The sequence below is a fragment of the Epinephelus fuscoguttatus genome, linkage group LG1 (genome assembly GCF_011397635.1).
Source record: "Epinephelus fuscoguttatus linkage group LG1, E.fuscoguttatus.final_Chr_v1".
Lineage (NCBI taxonomy): Eukaryota > Metazoa > Chordata > Actinopteri > Perciformes > Serranidae > Epinephelus > Epinephelus fuscoguttatus.
In genome coordinates, this window is record NC_064752.1 from 30,787,200 (window position 1) to 30,810,571 (window position 23,372).

Below are 23,372 nucleotides of genomic sequence, written 5' to 3' on the forward strand. Positions count from 1 at the left end.
TGCTGGGAAATGTATGACAAACAAGTAGCCTATGAAATGTACATATCTTTCCCCTTGACAAACACAAGGAGACATTTAAAATTCATTGTTCATCGTTTTAATTGCAGTCTTTTCTTTAAATGGCATTTATGATCTTCAAATATGAATTAAAAAGCTGCTTCGTTGCTTTGAGCACAGCGGAAACTACAAGCAAAATTAGTAAACAAAGAAACCCATGGAGGTTTTTCTCACACAAAATGAAGCACATTACAATAAATCACACTACAAGAACTGGTAAAAAGAGGAAAAACTGATTTACAAAAGCATTTTGAGAATAGCTTTTTAAAACTACCCATTTTTCATTAAGTTAATTGTTAAAAATTATGACGATTGAATTACATGAAATGGCTCAAATAATCTGTAGCTGGATTAGTTTTAACCGTACACCCAATATGAGAAAGTTTAGGTGTTTTCTGTGCAAATATACTGTATATTTAGGGCATTTACACATTGCTTATGCAGAAAGTTAACTGTTCAATAGATTTTTTTTCTTTCTAATCACCCTGTTGCACTAGAAGATATTTGATTATATACATTATATACAAACATGCGCTGCCATATTTGCATACCACCATACAGTATATGGTTTTGCTTGTGCTTACAATGTAAACTGCTCTTACATACTGTAGAAGCTTGAACAAGAAAGCAATTTGATCTCCTAAGATAAAGGCCCCCTTTACATCTCTTGTTGAGCAGACTGTATCTTAATTCAGCCTAATAACATTTGCAAATGGTGTTAGTAGAGTATACATGTCTGGTGTTCACACTGAAATCAAATTCCTGACCTAGCACAGCACACTATGATCGTTCTTTCAAATCTGCTATTAGTATATCTAGTTCAATATAACCACAATAAATAAACTTGCATACTGTATTAATTCTTTGCAACTTGTAGAGCTCTGAGTCTCTGAGAAAGACTGAGACAAAGCTTCCCAGATACAGCTTGGAGCTTTACAGTGAAATGGATTTTGTAAAAAACAATGTTTTTAAGTGCTTTGATATAAATGGCCTGTCATATACTGCGTTTGGCCTTATCTGCACAAAAGTGTTGAAAGATATTTTCAATGAATTCAGACTTCAGTGTGAAATCACCAGATTACGAGGCCAGACCACCTCATTTCTGACTCCAACAGACAAAAGCAAATGTCGAGTGGAAGATACCAAATATTCAACGGTTGAGTTCAACAAGTAAAAGCTGTGATTTAGTGGTGTTCCCTTTTAGAGACAGCAGGGCAGGCGGGAAGTCATAAATGGACACAACAGAGCAATGGAGTTGTAGCACTGGCACTCAGTCCTCCTCACACAGACAGAGGAAGTAAAAGAGGAGAATGCGAGACACTCTGAGGACGCAAATAAGTTAAGAAGCCTTTATCAAAATGGGCTAGAACTTTTAAGTCCTTGATGGCTTGCTTTTTTACTTTATTTTACAAAATCTACTGGAATTAAAAAAGGCTTGTACAGTTATTTATAACATCAAAGTGTCTTGAATTCTGTCTTTCACTCCTCTTGTGTCTAAAGAGCACCTGAACTGTTTTTTTTTGCTGTATGTAGCTCTTCTTCTTTGCTCTTTTTTCAGTGATGAAAATGATGCTTTGTCCACCTCATGTCCATGCTTTTCTGACACAATGGCGTATATGAAGGATTCTAAACGATGTCCAGTGTTGGAAATGTTAAAATTGGAAAATACAGTGTGTTTTTTTTTTTTCACAGAATTAATACATAGAACAGTATGTAGTCATGTCCATGTTCATTCCCCGTCAGCTACGTAGCAAACTGCTGATAAAATGCCAGCTTGACCCTCTCGATGTGGTGGCACAGCTTGATGGCCGGTCCCAGCTTCAGGTCCATGCACTCTTGCACTGTTGGGAGGTTCAACAGCAGCAGTGCCTGTCCGTCAATCTCCTATAACAACATACATTTGTATTAGGTGCAGTTTTAAAATTAGTTTTACCTCTACTATCTAGTGAAGGTAGTGTTTTGTATTTGTGACAATGTGCACAGTACAAGTGTAAAATGCACTTATTGCAGCAGAGAGGAGTGAGCTCTAATCCTGAGTGGCTGCTGAGTACATGAGTACTTCTTACCTGATCCAAGAAAATCCGTGCAAGAGGTGCACAGTCGGTGGTCCTGATGAAGCGAACCACATCAGTAACGCTCCACTCCAGCGGGCTGGTGTCCAAACACAACTTCTGAGGAGGCTCAATCTTTGAGGTCTATAAACACACAAATGGAGACTCTAAGAAATCTCCCAGCTCAAGTGGAAAGGCTCACAGTTCATGCTGAGGTGAAGGGTATCAGGCTCGAACATGTCAAAAGAAACACTGGCTATTTCAGTTTTGTTGATTTCCCCATAAGCTGCCTAAAGCAAACTTAGGTCACAGTGAGAACATCATTAGAAATTTGATTTAAATGATTTAAGTAGGTGGAAAAAGGCAGTTTTATTTGAAGGAAAGGACACAGAGATGGGATTGTGTATTAAATCTAAAATTTTGTACAGGCAGGAGTTTTTATTTTATGCCTAGTGGTACACAATAGAGTATTTATTAAAGGAATACTGCACCCACAAAAGCACCATCTGTTTATTGATGACTCACTCCATGTTACACTGACAACATTTTTCTCGCATGCCTTAATGGTGACGAAGAATCCAAAAATGGGGAAAAAATGTGATGAATTGAGGTAAAAGGGGGACTGTAGCAAAACTTTATCAAAACATCCATTTACAAACACTCACACAACTCTTTCAATATAATCCAAGTCTTATTTATCCAGTCACACACGCAGTACTTACAAAGCACATAAAAAACATTAGTGTTCAAAACACATAAACAATCTAAGGCATCGATAAGCAGTTTAGTTGGACGCTCTTATGCAAAAGTGTTTTTAATAGTAACGTGAGAATACAACTAGATAAATGAGACTTGGATTGTACTGCACAAGTTGTATAAGAGTTTGTTTTGATACAGTTTTGCTGTTGTTTAACGTGGTCCCTCTTTACTGTGATTCATCAAGAATGTTTGCCATTTATGGATTCTTCTTTCACCGTGGAGGTTTCCACCGTTTTCTAAACAAATTCAAAGTAACAAGATAAGTAACTGATACACAAATGCTGATTTTTATGGGTGAAGTATTTCTTTGAAGACACACTGTCTAGAGAGCAAAATTTGCTATAAAACTGGCAGTAGATAAATATTTTCAAACTGTTTCAGTATTTATTGTTATATCAAAAATCTTCATGACTGTCTTTACCTTTGGTGAAGGAGGGCGGTTCTCGTCATCAGAGAATGAAGGTGAGCGGGGTTTCCGGCGCCGGCGGGTGGGCCTGGGTGTTGCTGGCGGGGAGGGGGACGGCGTGGTGGGCTGAGATTTCCCAACTGATTGCTCAGAATCATCCTGGAGATCGTCCTGCAGCTCAGAGCCAGAGTCACTCAGGGAGTCATCTTCATCCAGGTCTTCTTCCTCTCCACTGCCCTGTGAGCAAAACACAAGAAGAACAAGCAGTCCATTAGTACAGATTCAAGTTAAGTGTGAGGAGAAGTCAAAGTTAATGAATTTAGTTTAACAGTGTGTGTTACCTGTGGAGACCCTGCAGGTGTGTTGTCCACCGAGGCTGAGGAGCGTCTCTTCTTATGGACAAACAGCTGCTTTCTCCTCTTCCTCCTCCTCCCTCTTCTCTTCACTCCACCCTCCAGGTTGGAGTGGCCCCCAGGTGGACGGCCGACGCGTTTACTCTTCTTCTTTCCATAGTAATAAGCTGTTGACATGACAACAGGCTTATTGTGAAACATTGCATTTGGCACAGGCATTAATACATTATTGAGATAGAAGGAAATCAGTCAATAAAACTGATGAGTATCTTTTAATAAATGTATTCTTTACTGGACAAGCATCAATAAATAAGACTGTAAAAGCATGGTTGTAGAGGATGTGTGCTGTCTGGAAAACATAAGAGACAAAAGAGAAAGTATAATCATTTGTCTGTTGCTATCAAATTGCATCAGTTTCGTAACCCCAACAGCGCAGCCCAGCAGCAAGTAAACAAATCAACAAATCTGAGTACTGTGCTGTCGATACAGTTCAGCAGAAGATGAAAGAGGCTGATTCTGACTCATATTTTTAGCAAACCATACATTCATTGCCAGTATGGAAAGTTATTGCAATTTCTAAATCACAAATTTTACCCTTCTGCTTCACAGAATTTCTGTATTCATAAAAGGAGCATTTATGTACTCGCTGATCATTTCTATTCATGAGCAACACAAATGAAAATAACTGAACATTTCTGTAAAAGAAGAAATTAATGAACTTTTGTGTTCAACTAAAGGACATCTGAATTATGTTTAGAATTAAGGTCACAACTGACAAGCAAGTATAGAGATTTCTAAGCTATTACAATCATTGCAGTTAGAGAGAGAAAGCAGCTACCCAAGATCATCTGATCAATAATGTGAAGTCACAACAGTCAGCAGTCTGTGCTGCTGTAAACCACCTACTGTATTTGGTCTTGGTGAGAACTGAGCAGTTCTCAGAGCAGCGCTCCAGAACCATGCGAGGTCCAAACAGGTTTGGGCAGCACTCTAGCTTGATGCAGGTTTTCCTGCAGAAGTCTGCAACGCGGTCTGCAGTTCGGACTATTTCCACAGTGGCCCGGTAACTCTTTCCCTTGTACCTGACATTGAAAGAATAGCAAGGTTAATCAGTAAATAATTGGTGATATAATAAGTCTTGCTTTTTTCCCCCACACAATACAGAGTTGAAAGAAGACGTACAAAAGGGTCAGCATATCGGACTCTACAGCTCCTATTATATTCATGCTTGAACTAACAAGGTTGCTACAACCAGCAAGGTCTCTCTTGAAAGTGTCCCAGACGCTCTCAGCTAAATCACTGCTTTAATAAAGTATCAGGAGCTTGTGCTGGGTTCTGGTGTGCAGATATTTATTTCCACTTGTGCATTCAAGTACACATTTAATCCAGCATGCGTCCTAAAATAGGCCAGCTGTGAACACTCCTGCTATTCCTGCAGGTTTTCTACAGAGCAGAGAATTTTGAGTTGAGGATTAAATGGTGCTTCCCCTCACTTGGCTTTGAGTGTCTCTCCATGGCCTTGCCAGCGGCTCTCCTGGTCCAGCTGCAGCTCTCTCAGCACACGGCTTGGCTTGTACGCCGAGTTTATCAGCAGAGTCAATACCTGGATATGAGACATACAGAGAATAGCAATACTTGCAGGTTATCTGTAGGGGCGAGGATTATGTCTGTTATTCTACCATTTCAACTTTCATTTTGAGACAGGGTTTGTATGACTGTTGATTGTCAGCATATGAGCAGCCTTTACTAATAATATACTAGACCATACTATAATATGCTAACATGCTGATGCTGATGAACAATTTTCATGCTCACCTTTAACACCACTTCATGTTTTAGAGTGCTAACATTAGCTAATTAGCACTAAACGCAAAGTACAAATGAGGCCAATGGGATTGCCATTGGTTTTGCAGGTATTTGGTCATAAGCCAAAGAAGTGGACAAATAGAAATTTTGACTTGACACTATATGGAAAGCTAACGGTTCCTAAAAGCTTACAATTCATCCTCTGGAAACCATGAATGTTGGTGCCAAAATTCATGGCAATCCATTCCATGGTGGCAGACCCACTGACCAACACTGCCTTTAGTCACACTGGTAGCTTGGCAAAAATAAATACATAAATAAAATAAAATAATATTAAATTGAATTGAATTGAATTGAATTAAATTAAATTAAAAAGTTGAAAACTTAACCATCAACCTTCCTGTGTGTGTTTAAGGACTGAGTGATGACACCTTTTTGTGTTATTTGTACAGTAACCAGCTGGACCAGCCCCTCTCACCTCTTTGAGCACAAGCACACAGTTTCCAGGGCCGATGAACTGAGGCAGCTCTGCAATGCGTCCCTTGTTAAGGTAAGGCCCAGAGAAACAGCGGTGGTTGAAATAGATCTTGGGACAGCAGTACTTCCCATTCCCCTGCCCTGTGCAGTGACGTGACATGAAATATAAATGATGAAACAGACTACACAGACAGGACACATCACAGTCTGTAATCCCCAAACAGGACTTGAGACACACCACTCACCTGTCTCTGACTGGTTGGCCATCTGCTGCTTGACAGTGTCAGGTGACTTGGGTGGAGTTCGGCTATAAAGTGATGAAAATGGAGTCAGATGTTGAAAGGTAATACGACTCAATCCATTCACACCAATAAACCAGTCCATAGCCCCACCCTTCCTCTTATACTCACTGTTTCTCGGGCTGCACCACGGCAATCTTCCTCTCTTTTTCAACTGAAAGACAAGGACAGACTTGTGTGTTCCCAGTCACTATACCACTAATCTGGAGGTCAGAGTAAAAAAATTACTATATTATGAAGGGATGGGCATGAGTAGTCCAGTACTCAATCGGACGTCAGTATTCACACAACATAGAGAGTACTCGCTGCCACTGCTACCACATGTGAACATGACTTTTATGTAAATGTCTTTTTTTAATAATTTAAAATGGGTTAAATCTTATTTTACTGTGGAACTGCGTGCAGTGTATTGCTTCGCTCAGCGCCTATTTGCCCCACTGTCCCTCTCACTCTCTGTTTATCATGAGACTACTGCTGCAGTAGTATGAAACTGCACTGGGGATCAGCGAGTCCACCTGCGCACACATACACAGCTACAGGGCTTGCTATCGGCATCACAAAGCTAACATTACCTGAAGGTTATTACCAGCTTTAACAACAGAGTCTACCTGTTTCGGTGTCGGTGTGTGTTTGTTGGGACTGTTAAATTCCTCATTGCTGGAGATTATCCGCTGTTGCTGTGTTAGCTCGTGCTACCGAGCAGACAATAGCCTCTTTTCCGATTCCCCGGAATTCTTGAGGGGCGGGGCGGTGTGCTGAAGAACGCTGATTGGTTGAACACACTTGCAGCGTTCCGCACTTCTGTGCAAATGTGGCTGCAAACTTTATTTAATTCCTACAAGCTTCAATTCATTTGTGTTTTGATTATAGATGGGTACTGAAACCCGGTACTAAATTAGCCCTGGGGCTAAATTATCAAAGGCCATAGTAATGATAAGCGCTAATGGTATCGGTTCTTTTACACATTTTGGTTTAATTCATTATCTTCCTGCAGCCTCTCCTCTACGCTCTGTGCCGGGGCTGAACTGCCCCACATACACACATACATGCACATGCCTACACCGGTGAATAGCCAGGTGGCTGCGGTGAAAACAAAATGAAGATAACTTGAAAATGACACGAGTTGATGGCAACGACATTCGTTACTTTAAGTGCAATTAAAATGGCGAGTAAGAAGCCAATACTTTATCAATACATGTGTTCAGCGAGCATGAACATGTAAACATGTAGACAGCGATATTCAGTATGCTCCGTCCACAGTCTCTCATCTTGACACTTATGTTATGTCTTACACAAGGACAGCACGCTAGTTCAGCTGATAGTAAATTGTTACTAATAAGCTGAAATGACAGCTGTCTGTATGTAGACTAACTTCTTTGACACTTATCTTAAAATACTTTAAAACTTACTGTAGCTGCTGGCTGAGACTAACAACCGCTCCTCTCTCTACCAGCACTAATGTTACCATGTTACCAGCCAATAAACTAGTGAAGCTAAATATAGGGCACAAGCCGAGTCATTTATGTCATCAGCCTGATTTGAATACATTTTCTGGAACTTTGAGGTGCGGTGGAAATGCAAATCACACAGATTACCAGGAATTCTTTTACGCAGGTAAATAAATTTCTGGAAATGTTGTTGGAAAAGGGGCTCATGAACTGACTCTGACACTAACCTTTGTAATGTTAATGACAGCAACAGAGAGATGGCTTATTTTTCTCTTGTTAACTTTCGACTGGTTAAATAGACAAATAGAAGCCTGTTTGTTCAACAAGTGAATTTCAAAGTGCACTTGTTTTCTGTTGTCGGACATTTATTTTTTGCAAGTACTTGAGTAGTCCATAATCATTTAATGTGGGTACTCAAATATGGAAGTTACTTAAAAGGCCCATCCATAGTATAATGTTTGCTGCAGCATCTTATTAAGGCAGATGTGTAAAGACCACAAGAGTTCATCATAATGCCTCATGTTGCATACCTGAGGGTTTGATGGGGTAGACCAGTGGATAGCCGTTTGTCTCACACCAACTGACAGGGAAGATGTCGAGGGAGTCCACATGAACTATGAGCTCTGGCATTGGCTGCTTCAGTCCTGTACAAACATCACACACACAGAGCTACATTACATTCTTACTCTGGCATTTATGCTAAATTCAGCCAGAGCAACTGGAAGTGACATTCTTCACTCTGTACACATATATGTAACTCTTTCAAAATAATACTGATCTGAGCTATAATTATATTATAATCAAACAAAATGTGTCACACAATAGTAAAACTTTTAGGTTCTCCATCTACTTGTTTGCATGACTACAGGTATATATACATCATACACACATATTACTATATTTTAATTGTGCAAAGACAACACATATGCTTGCATTTTTATAACAAATAACAATGTTTTATCTATATACACTAGTGTGTCCCATAAGGGAAAAACAAATGTCACAGAATGTTTTCATATGATTTGCTTCTACCTGCAGGTTTTTTTGTGACCAAAAAAATCTAGTAACACATATAAATGCTAATTTGAACATCCAATTTGCAAGGACATTTCCATTTGTAAAGCTTAAAGGAATAATTCAGCCCCCAAATGGCTATTTGTATATATCCAATTACTCCCCCTCGTGTCACCTTGAATTTGGGAGGAAAACTTTTTTGTCTCACATGGTGAATGAAAAATCCAAAAATGGAAAACACTCTTGACGAATTGAAGTAAAAGGGGACCACGTTTAACAGCAAAAATTACATCAAGACATCCATTTACAAAACTCTCACACGACTTGTGCAGTATAATTGAAGTCTCATTTATCCAGTTGTATGTTCATTACTTCCCAAACACATGCATTTTCACTAATTAATTAAAACACTTCTCCATAAACAGCACAGGCACGCTACTAGTCCATGAGTTCAGTTCATGAGTTGTGTGTGAGTTTATAAAAAGATGTTTTGATACAGTTGTGCTGTTTTTAAAACACAGTCAACTATGACTTCAATTCATCAAGAATTTCTCCATTTTGGATTCTTTGTTCACCATGGAGGTATGTGAGAAAAACAAAACTTTCTTCCCAAATTCAATATAACACAGGGCAGGAAAATAATATACAAATGATCCTTTGGGGGGAGCAGTATTACTTTCACCATGTTTTACACCTTAAAAAGGTCCTGAAAATCCTCAAATTTATTATACAGCGTCTTACTGTAAGAGATATATGTTGCCATGGAGACGCTACTGTCAATCAAATCTGATCAAGTGTTTGAGAGCTACTCTTACTACCTCTAAACTCTTGGTAACACCCTTTCAAAAAGTTTGTATGTCTTGAAATATAGCAGAATGTAAAGATGTTGTGTCTGAAATGTGCAACAATTAATTTCTGCTTTTCCAGCAGACTATATAATCTCCAAAGCTGTGATCTTGTGTATGAACTGGTGTAAAATACTACTATCTATGTCTCTCACATTCCTGCGTTTTCCACACAAAATACGAAGGTAGTTACTCACTGAGGAGCCAAGAAATTCAGAATTAGATCAACCTATGTTAATGCTCTACATGTCATGCTGGTGCTGTGGGACTGCACAGATATTACACGTTAATTTTTTACTTTTATCCACTTAAATAAACACATTCTTTCAGTACCCCCCCTCTCACCTTCCAGGCTGAGCCAAATGTATTGCCCTTTGACCCTGGTGACAGTGGCCACGTGAATGTTCTCGGGTGACAGCAGGTTGACAGCCTCCAGTTTCATGGCCTCTTTGAAGCTGTGGTCACACTGCTCCTGTCGGGTAAACAGAGAGAGGAGAAAACTGTGTGTGACAGGTATTTCACAGCAAAGTGTTGTGTGTTTTTTGTCTGTTATGAATACTCTCTCAACATACTCTCTCCTCTGGTGAAAGATGGGGAAGTCACAGTGAGACACCTGTTTACAGCTTGTCATCACACTGTGTATCATCACTGGCATTCTATTATGCTGTCTGTCAAATGGGGGAAATCTCATTTCCTACACTCTGTCACATATGACGGTGATGTTACCAAAAGAACATTTTTGACTGTACGGGATAGCAAAATATAAAATCTATTTCCTCCGAAGTATAATGGTTACAAGGTTGCAAACAGAAGTGACGATAATAGGCTCACTTGTCTGCTGTAGAGTCGCATCGATCTGTTCCCCAACAGGCTCTTTGTGCATCAAACCAGGTCCATGTGACAAGCAGTTTACACAAGAAGTGGGCCCGAGATACAGAAGGTATCACACTTTATAGGCTGCTGCAGTACGATGCTTTCAGAGGAATACTGTCAATTTCAGTCTCTTTAAAAAAAATACATACAAACTCAACATGATACAGTTGAGAGCATAGTTTGTTTCAGTTAAAAAATAACTTTTCAGTAGCCTCAATGCTGTTTGAGTAAGACAGCCCAAGTGATAAAACCGAGGCTTTAGCTCTGACAGCTTGCTAATGGTGATTAAAATTTTATTCATTCATGCAGAAGCACTGTATTACAGCACAGATCTCATGAAGCCTCTGTAGCAAAGCACTATAGTAAAAGTAACCTACAAGAAATTACACATTTCATTGTGGTTTTGATGATGACCAATAGAGAGGACAAAATGCGCTGGGAGCCGGTTAATAGCTCATCTCACATTGACTCTTTCACTGAACGACCAATGTTACAGTCTGACCAAGCCTGGAAACCAGACATATCTGTGAGCTCATGTTTTATTTGCTCTGGCAGATGCTTCTGGTTCACCTCCCATAGAAACACATTTCCACCCAACCTTGCCGACTTTGGGCCGATCGCAACGGTTTATCTACTATGAGGCAGGTTTGATGCGATGACTGACAACTTGCAGAGCCTCCGCGCTTAACGCTAAACACATGATGACGTCAGTTGTGGCTTGTGCACCCTTGCGGATAAACCTAGCTTAAGAGAGAGAAGCGCTACTGAGGCATTCCACATCAACTCGGATGGCTGCAGCTGATGTGGAACTTTTTATTGATGTACTATTTTCAAATTCTGATGGCAAAAACAGTCTGTTTACATTTGTCTACTGCTTAGCCCCATGTGACATTTCGTTGCTCTGATTCTTTGTAGGTCTGTCCAACTGCGTCCATAGGCATTTTAATCAATGACCATGGATAACACCCCTTGAAAACTGTAAAATCAACTGAGTGGGTCTGGACTAACTCGCATTTGTGATTTGGTCTTGCCAAGTCTAACCAGCATCTGGTTTTGGGTTTGTACATAAGTCACTGGACTGAGAGTCAACTGAGACAACTGTTTACACTGAAGCCCGACCAGTGTGAACTTAACGAAAGGGTTACATGGAGGTTGACTTACAGTTGGGAAGCAATGTTGAGGAGCTGCCTCTGCCTCGCAGTGTTTCAGGTAATCTGCCCAGTCAAAGTCCGGACCCTGGTAACCTGTACATGATAAAATAAAGACAGAAGGGAGAAAGAATGGACATGATGAGTGTGGCGAGGGCAGATAAAAGAAACACAGAAAGGGAGAGAAAGAGAGAGAGAGAGAGAGAGAGAGAGAGAGAGAGAGAGAGAGAGAGAGAGAGAGAAAGCATGCGTGATTTAATCACTGCAATTCTTTCATTTCTGACATCATTGATAACTGATAAAGTGAGAGGTTATAAAACAGGAAGACGTTGAGAGAGCAGACCTGGTGGGGGGCTGAGAGTGAGTCCATTTTTGAGGCACCACTGAGCAGGGAAGATCCCTGGACTGTCTCTGTGACAGAGAAAGGACCTTCCAGCACCCTCAGACTCCTCTATACCACAAAGGTCATCCATCTTCACAAGGAAGTACTGCTCATTGAACACCTGAAGTGAAGAGAAGGTCATTTGAGGACACTGTCAAACATTCTATTGAGGTTTTCCAAGGATGTTTCTAACGACTGATTTCCCTGACATTTTAAGGGCCATTTGAAATCCTTAATCACATTTTTAATAAACAAATATTATTTGAATGTTGGTGAAATGTGTGATCATTAGCATGTTAGCTTCAGCCTTAACTAAGTAAAGACAGTGTAATAATGAAGACAGAAAGCATAAACAACTACAGCCAATAAAGCAAACAAGGGAAAAAACATTGCAGCTTAGGAGAGACAGATTTGATAGGAAAGACTGTTACCTTGGTGACAGTGGCAGGCCTGATGGAAATAGGAGCAGCAGGGTCAACAGCCTCCAGTTTCATTCCTTCCTTGAAACAATGAGCAGCGATGGCAGGTTGATCCTGAGACAAACAACATTTTCAAAAGCTTAGCTCTGAGTTCCAGCATCAGGTTCAGAGGACAATGTCACAGCTCTTCGCTTAATGCATCATTATCAAATCTTAACTCCTGGATGAGCAATAAAAGCTGTAATATGTTTGGGCAGTAGGGGCACATAAGAGCAAGTTTGGCAGTACCTTACTGAACTCTGTGGTCAGAGCTTCATCCTGAGGCAGGTCACTGATCCTCTGCCTCACCTCCTCCCACTCTTCTGCTGTCCGCAGTGCCAACAGGTCTGATGCAAACAAATACATGCAAATCAGCTGCTGAAGAGCTAAACCTGATTTACAAATGGCTAGGGTATAATTTGATGAACAAAGAGATATTTAATGAAAAAGTAAGATGTGTCTGATTGAATTTCACTTTCTTGCTTAAAGATACACTATGCAGGATTGTTGCTTAATGTTTTTAACCACGCTCGTCAGTGAAAGTGAAAGTAAAAGCCATTCCAAGATTCACTCTCGTTTGGCAGTTTGCTTCGCTATTTGCGATTTTTCAGCACTGTGTCTCTTGAATGCCTGCTGCTTACAACTTGGCCTCTGGTTGCTCCCTTTGTATAAAGCCCTGACCTCACCTGAGCACTGTGGGGGTACACGGCCACAAACATATTGAGCATGGAAAATAAAAAGATAATCAGAAAATAAAGGCAGAGGGCAGAATCTCTGCAGATAAATACATCACCACACACTTCTAATGGGTCATAACTGATTATTGAGAGTGATTACTTCTGTCTGAGGCTTTACATTTTTTAGGAAAATCCTGCAGTATATCTTTCGTATAACTGAACTTATTTGTGTTGCTTTTTCTTTGTTCTGAGCCTCTAATTAGGTTCCCCACAATTAATGAAGCAAGCAAACAAAAACAGTCGTCGTTGGAGTCGTCCTCCAAAATTATGCAGCCACAAAGCACATTAACTTCTTATCACACAGCACAAGGTTCCAGACGGCCTTATAAAACAAGATGATGTGAAGAATTAATAAGACCGAACTTTGGTTGTCACATTTATTAACACATAAAAAAGAAGTATATCTTCCCTATTCTTTTATGAAACAATAAAATACAAGTAATACAAAGGGCTTTGATTACATTTGAGAATATATTTTTTTCCAAATCAGTTTAATGTACCACTACTGCTTACTATACTCTGTTATTAAACAAAAGCAACGTTTCCAGGTATAGCCCCCACCCCCTCCCTGCATGCATACACACTTTTAGCAATAAAGGTCTGGCATTAAATATCAATAAGGCTTCAGCTGTAGCGGTAGCTGAGGGTAGATCAGCTGTGTCAGGAGGGAGATATAGCCTCCAGTGCTTCTTACATCCTGCATATTAACAAACTTTACTCACTTGAAGAGCATTAGCAGATCGTGGCCATGAAAACAAAGATCTATCTAATCCTGCATGGAAAATCAATTTCAAGGTCTACTGATACCATCACACTTTGAATATTGGTTCCTTGTATTTCAGCGCTATGCACTTGTCAAAGTATTGGAAAATGTGAATATAACTTACATAACATGACAAATGAAGAAAAATGATAAGTAATATAACATTAGATCTGATGTAGTGATTCTGAACAACAAATAGGCAATAATGGGATTGTACTACAAAATTGGACATGCATCCAGTCCATGATTGCCATGTGAATTCCTCATGTGTCCTTCCATCAGAAACTATTACTCATGCCTGCTTTGGCAGCAAACCTCAAGATCTAGACATCTTTTTCCCCTTTCTTCTTTTTGTTGCTAAACATAAAATCTGACCTGTGTCAGTGCCACTGACCTGAGGGAGGCCTGAGGGTGCAGCCATGCTCTTTGGCCCAGCCGGGTGGGTGTAGGCGTGGGTGGAGGTAAAAGAGCCAAAGGGTTGTGGGCGTGTCCGGGAGGCCCTCGGTGCCTACCAGACGCAGCTTCAGCCTTCCCCCGACGTTCTCCTCCACCTCAGCAGCCCAGGCAATCCCCAGGTCAACACTGTCCTGGAGCTCCACGTAGCAGCCTGCGCACAGGAGCTCCACTGGGTCTCTACCACGCTGGGGCTGTGTGGGGGTGGTGAGGGGTGGTAAATGAGAAGCTAACAGCACACACACTTATACAAACACAAACGAACACACGCCTAGGCAAGGCGAGGAATTTGTACTGGTGGAGAACGCACTGCATGACTAAGTGGCAGAACTGAAGCACAGTCACTGAAAGCTAAATAATGGCTCTAAAGAATTTCACAGGCTGTTCCTACAGCAGCACAACCTTGGCGCTGTAAACAAAAGCTCACAGCCTTGTTTTCTGTAGATCGGGGACTTCACACAGGGTACGCGTGCAAGACTTCATAACAGCTACACAATCTTGTTTAGTTCACATTTATTCCGACTGACATTTAAAGTGTGAAGGTTTTTTTTTTTGCCCTGTCTTTTGCAATCTAAAAATGGGCAAAACAAACATGCCAAGTGCCTGGAGATTAAATCTACACTGTAAAAGTGGCAAACAAACGTAAGACAAAACATAACACTTGTACAGTTGACAGTTGTGTGTGTGTCAAGACTGCAGAGGCAAGATTCTGATCACCTGAGGGTATAAACTGTCTACTCTGTGTTTTTCTAATGTCAGTTGTACTTCCCAGACTTCCCCCACCACTTGAACAGTAAAAGGGAAAGTCTGAATTTATTATGACAACCTCAGCAGGTTTAAATATGCATTATGTGTTTTTTCAACTTTATCAAATCAGCTCTGATAGGAGATTGTTCTTGGAACAGACTTGAGAGAATGACAAAAGCTAGCGCCCCACCCCGGGTGTGAGGAGTTTGTAAGAAGGACAGCTGCTCCGTTCCCCTGCCTTACCAATTCCAGCAGGTTGGCAGGCGCGCTGCAATCCTCAGCCAGGGCCTTTTCCAGCAGAGCCTCCCAGTCCTGGTGCTTCTCACGCACACCTGAAGTGGATCATACACATACAGTGTGTAGTTTAACAACCAAACAACCGGGTGTGCTCAGGATCACACAGACACTCCTCTGCCTGGTCACCCTGAATCACAGCATCAGTCATAAATTAGGGAACAAACACTGGAATTAATTCAAAGATCACAGATTATTGCATCTAACAGGAGTTTTTCACAGCACTGTGAACAACTTTCATCCTTGTTATCTGACTGTTTCATGCAGCTACCGTGATCTGAACAGGCAAATCAAGGTGTTAATAAGGTTGAATTAATTAGAAATGAACAGAAGAAAAAATTTGCTTCAGCACCTTGCCCATTTTCCACACAAAACTATTTCTCATGAATCTCATGCATCAGAAGGGCAACACACAACCGTGACAACTGTGACAGCACCGCATCGGGAGAACAGAAATATTCATTACTCCTTGCTATGCTGAACAAAAGTGCAATTACTTAGTTGAGTTCCACCATTAAATAGAATTTTGACAACATGTGCACGCCGCAAAAAAAACGTGTGCTCCCTCCATTGCTTACCTGTCCCTGAAGCACTCACAGAAATAAAGAAAAGATCCTAAAGTGGAGGCGCTAAAACTTAAGGCTGTACCCAGTGTCATTTAATTTACATTCAAATTTTCTATTGAGGTTTTTGAATGAAGCTTCAGGTGTCTGTCCGCATATTTTATTAAGTCAAATCCCTTACAAAAATTAAAATCCTCGAACAAAATCCTACATTTGAATTAAGTCATTCATTGGATTAAATTAGTTCATTGTTTTTCTTATTAAATGAACCTTCTTTATGAATAAAAGTAATGTATGCTGGCTTTGGATGGCTGTTAGACCACCCTGTTAATAAAGGCGTTTGCCTCACTCTGTGTGCCGAAACAGCTTCTTGAGCGCAGTGAAAAAGCTGTTTTTGAAATGCCAACTAACATGGACTGAAGCAGAATATTTTGCAAGATAAAAACATGTTGTGAAATTTGGAATTGATTACATCTATCTTTAACTTTTGGACTCTACAACGCTCTGGTGTTATTGATCACACGAGTCGGAAATATTAGTGTAGCCTGATCTTTATCTGCAATGCAAATGCCAGGTTCAAACAGAATGAACAGACTAAAATAAGTACATAAATAAATAAATAAATAAATAAAGCTGCACAGCATTCAAATGTTTATTTAGAATTTGAATGTCAATGATGAATGAAGCTTTAAACTAGTACAGCCCTATTAAACTTAATATATGCAATTCATCATCAAAACTAACTGTGAGAGAATTTCATTTACAAAATAAAGCACCACACCAACTTTTCATGGCCATGTTTTAAAGGATCACTCAGCTCTACAGGAAAGACAGACACCATGCAACTTTTCAAGTATTAATAGATGGATTACTACTTTCACTCCTCGTTCCTCTCACAGCAACAACAACAACAACAACAAAAAAAAAAACACCATGCCAACACCAGCCGTGTCTCACCCTCAGGGGCCCTCATTGTCTTCCCGTGCTGGCGGCTCCAGCCCAGCGGGTGGAGGTCTGCTGTCATAATGTCACACCAGAAGTCAGCACGCCGGTCATCCTGGTATCCTTCGTAACGTAGCAGCAGCAGCTGGCCACATGTGGTGATGATGTTGGCCACCCAGTAGGGACTGTCGGCCTCCGAGCGCACACACACCTCCAGCTTCATGCCGGGAGTCAGTCCTGTCTGAAGGCCCTGATCCACCTGAGACAAGGACGGGAGAACGGAGATACATGGAATCATTAACTTGATTGGTATACGTTTTTAAACAACATTTGTGTTCTGCAGCTGCTTACACAAAAACAATTCACAAAAGTGCTCAAAGAAGAGAAAAGATGACTTATTCTATTGACTTTTATTCTAATTATGCCAGCATACAGCTATGTATCATGTGTTAAAACTGTTATTTATAGAAGCTTTGTCACTACTGGTGATGCTACATTAACTTATGTGTTAATGCTGTGGATGGTTTTATGAGTGGATTCTTTTACAGTTGTTTCCAGGGGGCCTTATTTGCTGACACATTCAACAAATTTGAGTCATACCTTCAGATTTAAACAAGCAGCTCCTTAAAACATATTAAAAACTTTACACAGATGTTAAGTAATTGATTATAAATCCCTGGCACAAGCTTATCTTGTGATGTGTGTTTACTGCAAAGGCTGTCAGCACCCACATGTTTGAAGGCATGATGGGGCACGGACACAGCCCCGGTCTCCTCCAGGTAGTCGTCCCAGTTGAAGTCAGACGCATCCTGAGCAGAGTCTCTGTCTGGAACACACACACAACACATTTCTCTTTTCAAACACATCATCTTACTCATTTCACGTCAGCTGTTCACAGAGTAGATCTTACCAGACTCTGGCGACTCCTGACTCATGCTGGTGCCCCCTCAAGGCCGAGACAAGGAGCTCTGAGAAGGAACAGAGGAGGAGGATTATTATCCAGCGAGAGTAAATGAACGAGCGCCGGTCCCAAACTCAGAAAAACAAGTATTGCAGACATCTGCGGCACACTGCGCTGTTCCTAATCAAATCACTATCTGGAGATTTCAACACCACTAAACAATCCGTGAGCTCACGACTGTTTAACAACTATAAGATTAATGAGACGAGTGATGCAGCTGGCTTGTACTAGCCCGCTCAGCAGTTCACAAGCCAAACTGGATCAGCAAAAAGTTACACAAGACTACCATCTTTACAATGCACAGCGCAAGACATGTGACATCTATCGGCATACAATGTGTCAGCCTGCAGCTCCAGATAAAACAAACCTGGTTGTACAAGTTTATTCATTAGGATAAACCTATTGAGATGAACCCAGTTGTTTTCAAGGGGGTCCTAACATACATACAAACAGAAATGAATAAAAAGAGCCAAAACAAAGACACTACAGGGGAACTACGCCTATTTCACTAGGGTGCTAAAACTTAAATTTGTGCTGTCAAAGCGGTAGAAAGTCTGGAGCTGCTCCACAGGAAATAAATTGGTAAAAATGTTGTAGATGGCACTGAGAGTACCCAGGTGAACACACACGCACAATTTACTTAATCAAATACGGGAAAGGCAAGTTATTCCAATCTGAAGGAGCCTGATACATGAATGCTCTCTTTCCAATTCTCTGACTGTAGGAATGGAGAAGAGGCATTGTGTGGAAAGGATAGTTGAAATATATACATTTAAAGATGCGTTGTAGCCAGTGAGTGTGTCCTCTCTGATATAGTGGCGGCCATTTGAGGCGAGGAGAACATTGTACAGTGATGAGTGCTAAAGGAACATCCAAGAACAAATCTACAGAGATTACTGTACGCTGTTTTGAGGGGTAAAAGGTTAGTCTGGGATGTATTTTGAAACATACTTCAAAATGACATGAATGTTATCAGCCAAAATTCAAATTAATTGACATTTAAATGAACATAGCAGCAACCATGACACGAACTAGCAGACAGAGCAACCTGCAACATTAGTTCGAGTCAAGACAGACATAATTTAATAGCCTTGATTTACAAGCTCTGTTTCGAGGCCAAAATGAAATTAATTTGCGGAGCCATTCTTAAATCAAGGTCTCCCATAGGCATTTATAATAGAGCTGGTTAAGTTACTACATCAATATTCAAGTGCTTCTATCTGGTCCTGGACTCAGTCAATACAAAACAGGAGAAGTGGTGAATAAAATCACAAATTACATGCTGCACATTAACCATTCATTTGGGTAGCACAGGCTACCACCTAAGTAACACACCAGATGGTGCATGATCGCTGAGAAATATATTAAACTATGCTAATCTCACCCTCTACTTGTGAAACTCATTTGGGCTCATGTTTTTAAAACCGTGTACCTTTTCCTGCCCTGATGTGACAATTTCAAATGGTGCCTTGACATGAATGTGGACATACGCATCAAGCTTTGACACATCAAACTGACCCGCAGCATTGTGAAAAGCAGATGGAAATAAGTTAATACAACAAGAGAGATGGCATGAATGAGAAAGAAGAGAGCGCAGGGCGTGACGACAGTGGAGGGAGCGGTGTAAAGGATGCTGAGGGTAGCTGCTCTGTCATGGCAGCTCCATTCAGCTGGCCTGTCAGGCCTGTCTTTGTCATGTCTGACGTCTCTATTAAAACCAGGGCCGCCATCAAAAACCACCCCCTCCTGACGACCGGACTGCCGCCGCGACCCCCGTGCTCCACCGGGATCCGCGCCACCTTTCACCCGCGACCTTGCCCCAGACTCCCTCTGTCTTCCTTCCCCCCTCCTTCTGATGAACACACCAGAGGGCCTTATTGTCCCTGGGGGTCACACTCCTGACATAAGCATGGAAAAAAAGAGCAATGGAGACAGGAGGAGAAATACAGGCCTAAAGTTAAGAAGCTGTATTCTAACATCTGATGTTGAGCTTATATATTATATAATTTACGACTTCATGGCAGGATTTTAAACTGATTCTGTTTTGTACTTCTGCTACATCTACCTACAATCTCCTGGGACCATCGATTTCATGGCTTCACTATGTATGTGAATGTTTCGGCTGCAATTAAAACAAGATGAAACATAGTCATTCTCAAAAGAATAAAACAGTGTTTATACCCTCTCTAAGAGGTATATTGATTGCAACACTTGTGAGAACTATCATTTGAAATATACAAAGATAAGCTTTCAATATCTGCTCGTATTCAGCTGCCTAAGCTTTAGATTTCTGCAGCACTTAACTTTGCACAACAGCATGGCCTCGGCTCACACAGGAAGAAAAGCAACTTCCCCTTTTTCATATAAAGCAAGTGGTCTGTGTGGACGGCGGCTAGCAGCAGTCTGCCTGAATCTTTGTGCACCACCCGAGACTCTGACTGAACCTGAGAGAGAAAGGGCCAAATGTGCGTGTACACACCCACGCAAACACACACACACACACACACACACACACACACACACACAAACAAGCACTCGCAGACAACTGAGATCCACACTACATCCTCTTTACAAGCACTTACGGAATCATATTCTCATCAGCACTTAGCATGCGATTGAGCATTTCTAAACAAGCCCTCCTGAACCTCTGAGGTCCCCGGGTGGAAAAATGCAATCTTACAAAATGCATATTTACACACAGTGGTCAGCTACTGCAGGAAATAAAATCAGACTTTCAATGAAATGAAACTGGCTGCTGAAACATTTCGCCGATACAATTTAACGACATCTGCTGATCACCAGTATGACATCACATTATAAGCACTAATGTAGCAGAAAATTAGCATGTCCTTCTGTTGGTGTCCATAATCCAACGTAAACAAAACCTATGTCAGAGAAGCACTTATTTGTCTATCTAATTATTTTTTACACTGGTTTAATTAGGCATATGTGATGAATCTGATGAATAATTTTGGTTTTATGGTGCCAGGTTTTGATATATATTTGATATATGAGTGTCTGAAATTTCTGCTTTCACCTAAATACAACAGAGAGGATCAGAATTTTGTTTGTGGTGGTCAAAGCATTGACAAGTTACACTAAAAAATTTAATTGCAACATCTTCTTCCCATGGGCGGATTAGAGAACAATAGACTGCTGGATTATGCAAAAGGCCCCACCACCTCTCCAACATGGCAGCAACACACACACTTTGTGGTGTTTTTGCCTGTTTTTGTTATTTTGAACCTCTTTCTGGTCAATGTTTGTCTCTTTCTGGTGGTTTTGCGCCTTTCAGTAGCTATTTAGTGTCTCTTTGCAGGTCTTTTGCATCTCTTTCAGGTCATTTTGACTCTCTTCCTGGTCAGTGTGTTGATCTGAATGACATTTTGCAGATAAAGGCCAGGGGGGCCCTGACAGTTTGGACCCGAGGCCTTTGCCAGGTAGGCTCGTTCAGTAATCTATCCATGCTGTTTCCAGTAACTCTGTTCAACGAAGTCTGAATTACTCAACACTGTGAACAGTTTTCAAAGGAACTATTTCTTTGGTAGAAAGTGGTGCTAGTGAAACCTGGCTAGAGTGAGGTCTGTGGTTTGTCTTGTTTTGCAGTCAATGCAGTGAGCACCACAAATAAAACTTCAGCTCACCTCTTTTGTGTTGGGGTGGTGGCAGACATCTAACTGACACATGTCTCAAGATTTGGCACCAAACCATCTGGGTAAATCTTATAATGTAGGTGAAACTACCCTTTTAAAAAGGCAGGTGAATAAAGTTGAGGTAAGTTTACACACCATGTCACTACTGATAATAGGACTACATTATTGTGCAGCCCAGTGCAGTCTCCAGGGTTTTATGATGACTTGACATGACACCTGCCAAGGCTTTTTAAACAACTTTAAATACCCCAACTGTCATTAATATGGAGGTTATGGTAGCCAACAAAGGGTTGCTGTAAACACCAAGCTTTAAGAGCTGGCCTGCTCAGCGGATGGTAATCCACAAGCTCTGTCAGACTGCTCTCCAACACTGTCAGCTGGCCGACCTGCTATAACTTCAGAACAAACAGGGTGCTGAAATGAAAAAATGGAATCCACATTTCCTCCACACGGTAGCACACATGAACACCAAGGCGGTTTCATTCAGTTGCAGTCATCGTTGCCATTGCATAGCGGCACGTCAACTGGAGCAGCGCTGCCAGCGGATCACTCAAGTTGCACAATGGGGAAGTTAAGCGCCGGAAGAAAAATAGGTTGCAATAAGTCAACGTGGAATATGACAACAAAATGACAGCCCTCTGACAGAGCATCATCCCGTCCATCAGCTGTTAAAAGCACACCAAAGCGAATAGCATTTACAAGCAGATGAGTTTATTTCGCTGTTTGGTGAGAGCTGCACAGATCGGCTGAGGTCGTGCAACCTTCATTATGTAAGGCTTCGACATTATAAATATACTGAGTTATTCAAGGGCAAATCACTGGAAATTTCCACACAATCCTTGAACTGAAACTAGCTTAAGATTGCACTGCTCGTACGGACTAACCGCAGCATTCAGAAACAGAGATGGGCCATTAACGCAATGGCTTTGCAGAGACAGAGACTACAGCGCCGACGGTCTAACTTTCACACTGAGGAGAACATGACAAATACCGACTGAGATAATTATCAAATTGCTGTCTAATGAATAAACACGCGGTCCTAAACGTGTAACGACCGCGGGGGACTCACTGGACACATGGTAAAATCGCCTGTGTCCGAGTCAAGTTACTGAACGTCACGGCTTGAGCAATAAGAGCAGGCTGACGAGCAATAAGGGCGCTTACACTCGACCGAACCCAACTCATCTTTTTGAGAGACGGGAAAAAAGACGAATGCGCCACCACAATGCAAAACACCGTTAGCAATTCGTCACTAACAACACACAGTACGTGAATATTTAGTCGCAAAATTCGCACCTTACCGCTAAGTAGTTTTTCCAAGTCGGTTTTTAGATGCCGTTCCTCTCCGCCTGCTCGCTCGCAGCAACGTTAAGCTAACGTCAATAAAAACCGAGAGCCCCGGTTAAACGTTTCAAAATAAAACGGCTAACAGAGCGGAAGTTCAAAATGTAAACCAAACAACGGCTGTTCTTTTTCTGTTGAGGATTATATCGCGAGACTTCCGGTTTTGCTGTTGCTGCGTCACGCTAGCTTGACGCAGTTCTCGTTCACGACCTCATTCCAATATGGCACAAATGGCCACTGCGCATGTTCTGCCGCCTATATGCCTCTGAGCCCGGCTACATCACACTGACTTCCATCTTCACACACACAATAAAATATCACACTACCAGAATCAAGACCAAAATCTGTGAAAAGCCTCAAAAGAATAAAGAATAAAGCACAACGCTTCCGGTTTGCGTTAATTCGCACACAGACACGAGGCTTCACCTGCCCGGTCGTTAAGGGGTTTTATCCCCAGCGGAATCAACACTTAGTTAATGGTTGAGCTGGAATTAATTGCACATATAATCGACCCACTTTCGATAAGTGGGGTGTTTTTT

General features: G+C 41.2%; 1 protein-coding gene across 2 annotated transcripts; it reads right to left on the reverse strand.

Moving 5' to 3' along the window:
* Positions 1–89: 89 nt before the first annotated feature.
* sfmbt1 (Scm like with four mbt domains 1) lies at positions 90–22,868 on the reverse strand. 2 transcript variants are annotated; one of them, XM_049583654.1, is made up of 21 exons: positions 22,791–22,868; positions 17,786–17,843; positions 17,607–17,701; positions 16,891–17,134; positions 15,320–15,408; positions 14,271–14,523; positions 12,626–12,723; positions 12,350–12,451; positions 11,880–12,039; positions 11,550–11,632; positions 9,861–9,987; positions 8,187–8,300; positions 6,320–6,362; positions 6,155–6,216; positions 5,911–6,050; positions 5,120–5,229; positions 4,533–4,708; positions 3,615–3,793; positions 3,289–3,510; positions 2,124–2,252; positions 90–1,941 (listed from the first exon to the last, which is right to left on the reverse strand). In XM_049583654.1, exons 2-21 carry the CDS (start codon positions 17,808–17,810, stop codon positions 1,801–1,803), a joined length of 2,592 nt encoding a protein of 863 aa, XP_049439611.1. In that variant the 5' UTR covers positions 17,811–17,843; positions 22,791–22,868; the 3' UTR covers positions 90–1,800. The 2 variants fall into 2 exon arrangements, with proteins under 2 accessions (XP_049439611.1, XP_049439619.1); XM_049583662.1 differs by having other exon boundaries at positions 22,786–22,867.
* Between the last annotated feature and the right edge of the window lie 504 nt (positions 22,869–23,372).